Source organism: Solanum lycopersicum, chromosome 6 (genome assembly GCF_036512215.1).
Source record: "Solanum lycopersicum chromosome 6, SLM_r2.1".
Lineage (NCBI taxonomy): Eukaryota > Viridiplantae > Streptophyta > Magnoliopsida > Solanales > Solanaceae > Solanum > Solanum lycopersicum.
Genome location: NC_090805.1, coordinates 3588891 through 3594326, shown reverse-complemented (window position 1 = coordinate 3594326; position 5436 = coordinate 3588891). Strand labels below are relative to the sequence as shown.

Here is a 5436-nt window from a genome sequence, read left to right as displayed (position 1 = left end):
AACGATAAATGCCACCAAATGCAACGTGATGGCATTTTACTTCTTCACCTATACTAGATTCTAAGATTTGGATTTGGCCCTTAATAGAATCTAATTAAACAACCACAAAGGGCCTCAATTAATACAGCCGATACCTACTACTTCCCACTAGCACAAATATGGTGTGCACCTCGACTGATTTCCCCAGTACCGACTACTACTATTCTAATACCGGTTACCTACCACCAGCATGCAAAACCTGACTCTTCTTGTTAATAGGATTTGTAACTATTAAGTGAATACGACTTCTCATAGCAGCCAAAATATAAAGAGTGTTCAACAAATGTTTGATTGGGAAGGCTAAAATCAACCATAATACAGACCAATAGTTTTGGAAGATGATCCATGGAGTAATTCATAAATACAAAAGAAAACAGTAACCATATAATTAAAAGCACTAAAACCTGCATATGTCACAACTATATATGTTAGCAGGCCTTTTAATCCTTCATCTTCTCATGAATTGCCTTGTAGCACTCAAGACTGCAAAGACGAAGGTTTGACTTGGGATCCCGGTACTTGGATGGGTTCACACAGGAAGGACCAGCACATTTTTCAGGAGGGGGAGGATAACTGGAATATAGCAACAAAACCACAAAGTACAAACAGTAAGTAAGGCTCAATGATAGCTAGACTCCAGCCTTACCAAAATACTACTGTAGAAAATGAGGACAAAAGAGAAGGGGCGACAATCGTTACCTGCAAGGCTTAGAGTCAAAAATACTTGGCAAACCCATATCGTGAGAGAATGTAACAACAGTTCCAGTTGGGCCCATAACTGTTCTGATAGTGTTTGGTGCAAGCTCGTTGGCAGCCTTCTCCTGCAGGATACAACAATTAATTGATCATTAGCTTCATAACATTAACGAAGTTGCAGCCTATAGTAAACACATGGGATACCTGTGCTAACTCTTCCTGCTGCTTCTTTATTTTTTCTTGCTTCTTCTTGTTGGAATCTTGACCTCGTATTTTTCTAATTGCCTCAGCCTGCAAGATTCAACAAGTTATGATCATTTCAGCATCATAAAATCTAAAAAAAAAACGTGATACATCAAAAACAAGGGCAAACCTCTGATTCCCGAGCTGCCTCCTCATATCGTATTTTACGTTTCTGAGCAGCCTTTGCTCTTTTCAGTTGCTGCTCAACATCTGAGAACTTCTCCTTTTGTTCTGCAAAAATAGCAGGGATGACAAGACAAATTTTGTACAATCAGAAAAGGTGCTTGAGGAATGGGATAACACTGCAAGACATGAGTAAACACAAAATTTTCTCACTTTGAGGTGGTGCTGGAGGACAACCGTAGGGATACCCAATCTGATTCACAGAAGTAGCAGATGAATCCCTTCTTGATAGAAGAGCCCGTTGTCGTGTTGTAAGACGTATTTCACTCTTTGTTTCAACCGATGTCTCTAAGGACTCCTTCTTCTTTGTCCGCTCGGCCTCTCCATCAGACAATAGTTCTTCCTCCTCATAATCAGTAACCTCAGAACCTCGATTTGATTTTCTGTTAACTTCTTTACCAGACAGAAGAGCCTGTTGTCGTGGACTCGTTGCAAGACTTATTTCACTCTTTGTTTCAACCGATGTCTCATAAGACTCCTTGATTTGCTTCTCCTTGTTCTTTGCCCGCTTGGCATCTCCATCAGACAATAGTTCTTCCTCCTCATAATCAGGATCCTCAGAACCTCGATTTGATTTTCTGTTAACTTCTTTGCCAGACAGAAGAGCCTGTTGTTGTGGACGTGTTGTAAGACTTATTTCATTCTTTGTTTCAACCAGTGTCTCATAGGACTCCATTTCTTTGTCCTTCTTGTTTGTCCGCTTGGCCTCTCCATCAGACAATAGTTCTTCCTCCTCATAATCAGGATCCTCAGAACCTCGGTTTGATTTTCTGTTAACTTCTTTGTCTGACCTTCCAGCATCTTCCAACATTTCATACTTATCGACCTTCAAGCCCCCAGAAAGACTTGTTGTCTTAGTTAGTTCTTCCCCCACATTACGCTCCTCCAAGGAGTGAATCTCATCCTCCTCATCAAGATCATCCAAAATAAGCCTCCTTCGCCTGTGGACCTTACGATTTTTATGTGGCTTGTCTCCTGGTTTTTTAAAGACATTCTTCATCGGCATCTTCTTTATATTGCTTTTGCTAGCACCAAAAGTGCCTCCTGGGAAACCCTTGCACGCAATTCCTTTCGACCTACTTTTCTTATCTGCAAGAGGACCGTATTCACTTGAATTGTCCTGAAACCCAGAGAGACGATTCAAATGAAAGATCAGCATTACCAGGATTATTAAAAGATAATCTATTGTCATGTAATATCCATACACATAGGTAAATGAACAATGGAATAATCACAAGTCGCATTTTTAAAGAAATTGCAATGACTAACTTTCTTGCTCACTAATTTGGAAAGGAAGTAGTGAATATCCAAATTAGCTACCAAAAGAATGCTTCTCGGACACATTCATTATTCATCCCCTGAGAATAACCAAATTTAGATGTTGCTTTATGTGTTCTCTTTTACATATTTCGGATACTAGTATTCCCTCCATCCATGTTTATTTGTTCATATTTGACTTGGCACACCCCTTAAAAAGCAATAAAAAAAATAGTTTTACTATATCAACCCTCTCTACTTCTTATAAGTATCTCACTCATTGAGAAATAAATAGGAAATAATCAGTACTAAATAATTATGGTAAAAAAGGTATAAATCGATAAATTATCTGTTGATTTTCTAAATTGAACAAGTAAAGGTACAATAGACAAGTAAAAGTGGACCGAGGGAGCAGGTGGCAAATTCTTATGTGGCCACTCCTTGAAACCAACCATAATTTCTACCAGACAATATTTGACAAAATATAATTAAGATTTAGTGAATTTAAAGAATTCAAAAGATTAAGTTGAGTGTGCTATAAACCTGAGGAGTGAGATTATGCTTAGGCTGAGAGGCATCAGAGGGTTGTCCACTTTTAGAAGACAATGAACTACCAGATGATCCATAAGAACTCTTTTTGGTTTGAATAATGCCAGCCGCTCCACCAATTTTCAGCTTGCTATCATTAGCTACATTGTCCCCAGCATTGCCTAACTTCCTAACAGACGCACCATGCCTGGGATTCGTATCATCTCCCGCACATGCATTATCATTTGTCTCCCTAGATCCCCCATCCCCCTTGTTCTTTTTAGAAGAATAATCACCTTTGAACCTGTAAGCAGAAGAATATCTAGATATAGAGTAATTGAGGTTGTAGTTTCTCCCTCCTGCATTAGTATCATCAGTATACTCATCTCTAGAGGCACTATCAACACTATCTGAAAGTAATGTCTGGGATGAGTGAACATGGTATACAGGAACTGTCAGATTCTTTGTCCTAGGTCGCCGCAGCATCTGGCTTCTTTTCTTTCTAACAGTAGATATGAGCCCTTTGTATCGACTATCATCACTGTCATCCATGACGTATGAGAAGATCTATGCTACCACAAGCAAATGTGTACCAGTTAGATTGGTAAAAGTATATCATACAAGATAAACTTGGAAACTGCTGCACCAACTTTAAACTACAAGCATGCAAAGACAACTTTTATTAAACAATTGCGGAAAACCAATTCTAACAGAAAAAGCATGAAGAAAAAACAAATGTTCAGCAATTAAAAAAAATGAAGGAAAAGCTACCAAAAAGAATTGAAAATCCAGGATTTAGCACTGGGAAACAGCTCTGCGCCTCATATGGAAGGCCAAGATGTAAATGTATCATCAATAAAATGAAATGATCACCCGAACAACAACATACAAAAGTATAGTCCCACAAAAGAGACCTTAACCCTACCTCAGAAGTAAACAAGTTGTTTTTTTATAGACCCTCTACTCAAGATAAACAGTCGAAAGCAATCCAGAAAGCGTAAACCGAAGTTGAAAACTTCACAAAGCATACCAAACAGTAACTACAACAAAATAATACCATAATCAAAGTACAAAAAGCATTTTATAGTAACAGAAATCGAAGGATCACCAGAATGAAGTTTTGTCTAGATCACAAAACCCTCAACTCAAAAATCCAAAGTAACTGGATTAACAAGGCATTAACATGCCACATAAAACACTAAAATAGACCATACCAGAAAAAACATTCAAAGAACACAATTTTACATATATAAGCCAATGAACTAAAATCAAGCTCATAATCTAAACATATAAACCACACAAAATTCTACCAACAGAATACTCTAACACAAGGAAAACCCACAAAACAAAAAATAATTCTCCCATGCTAGAACACAAGCACATTAATCAACACACACACATGCCAAGAAAATTCATTTTAACAGAATCAAATGACTCTGCACAGAACACTCAAACACAACAAACCATCAAAGGCAAAACCACCACCACCACAACAACAACAAAAACATGCTTGAACACAAGCACATTAATCAACACACACCCACATCCCAAGAAACTTCAATTCATCAACAGAAACAAATAAATAAACACTCAGGCACCTGATAAATAACCAAAATAAAATAAAATTGCACCTTGTTACAACAGTAAGCACAATCAATCAACAGCTTGTTACAACAAGAGCTGGATTAAGCAAAAATATATATATAAAAAAAAAAGTACCTCCAAAGAGATCAAAAAATTGAAGTATTATACTAGTCGGCGGAAAAAAAGATGGGTTTTTCTGAATGGGGTAGGGATAGGGTTAGGATAATGAATTGAACAAAGGGGTGTTGCTGAAATTGATGAAAGTTCAGTAGTAGTTGTAGTAAAGACAATGAAGATGCTCATAGTCTCTACCATTTTTATTTTTTTTTTGTTTTTTCTGAATATGATCAGTTTTTTCTTCTTGAAATTGGCTTTTAGCCAAACTGAAATTGGCTGGACTCGCCGATTGCCTAATCTCATCATCACTACCGTTTCACTCCGTTCTTCTTCTTCTTCCTACGCAGGCCAAGGGTTTTACAATGGTGTTTTCATGCAAACACCACAATTATCATACATATATATATAAATAACTTTACTACTTCTAAAATAATATGAATTTTCCTTCGTATTAAGTTAAATTTCGTAAAATTAATTTTGGTACGACAGAAAACATTTTTCAGAAAATATTTTTTAATTTTTTTCATATTTGATTGGGTTAAATGATTTCCAAAATAACTCATTTTTCTTAAATTTGAAGAAAATGATCTCACTTCAAAAAACTTAAAGAAAACATTTTTTAAAACTCGCTTCCAACGTTCCTCATACGCACTCCACCCTATCAGCCCCCAAGCCACCCTTACCCCTAAAAATATTTAAGTTTAATTTTTAAAAAATATCTTTAACTTCACATTTTCATTTTTTACCATTATCTTGACCCCGTCCCCCCTCGCAACCCCATCCCGAAAA

At 37.0% G+C, this 5436-nt stretch overlaps 1 protein-coding gene across 1 annotated transcript; it reads right to left on the bottom strand.

The window, feature by feature from the left end:
• Positions 1-5169, bottom strand: LOC101247129 (uncharacterized). The gene is made up of 7 exons (XM_004240600.5): positions 4666-5169; positions 2962-3513; positions 1315-2281; positions 1109-1209; positions 940-1026; positions 739-860; positions 1-612 (listed from the first exon to the last, which is right to left on the bottom strand). Exons 2-7 carry the CDS (start codon positions 3496-3498, stop codon positions 480-482), a joined length of 1947 nt encoding a protein of 648 aa, XP_004240648.1. The 5' UTR covers positions 3499-3513; positions 4666-5169; the 3' UTR covers positions 1-479.
• Between the last annotated feature and the right edge of the window lie 267 nt (positions 5170-5436).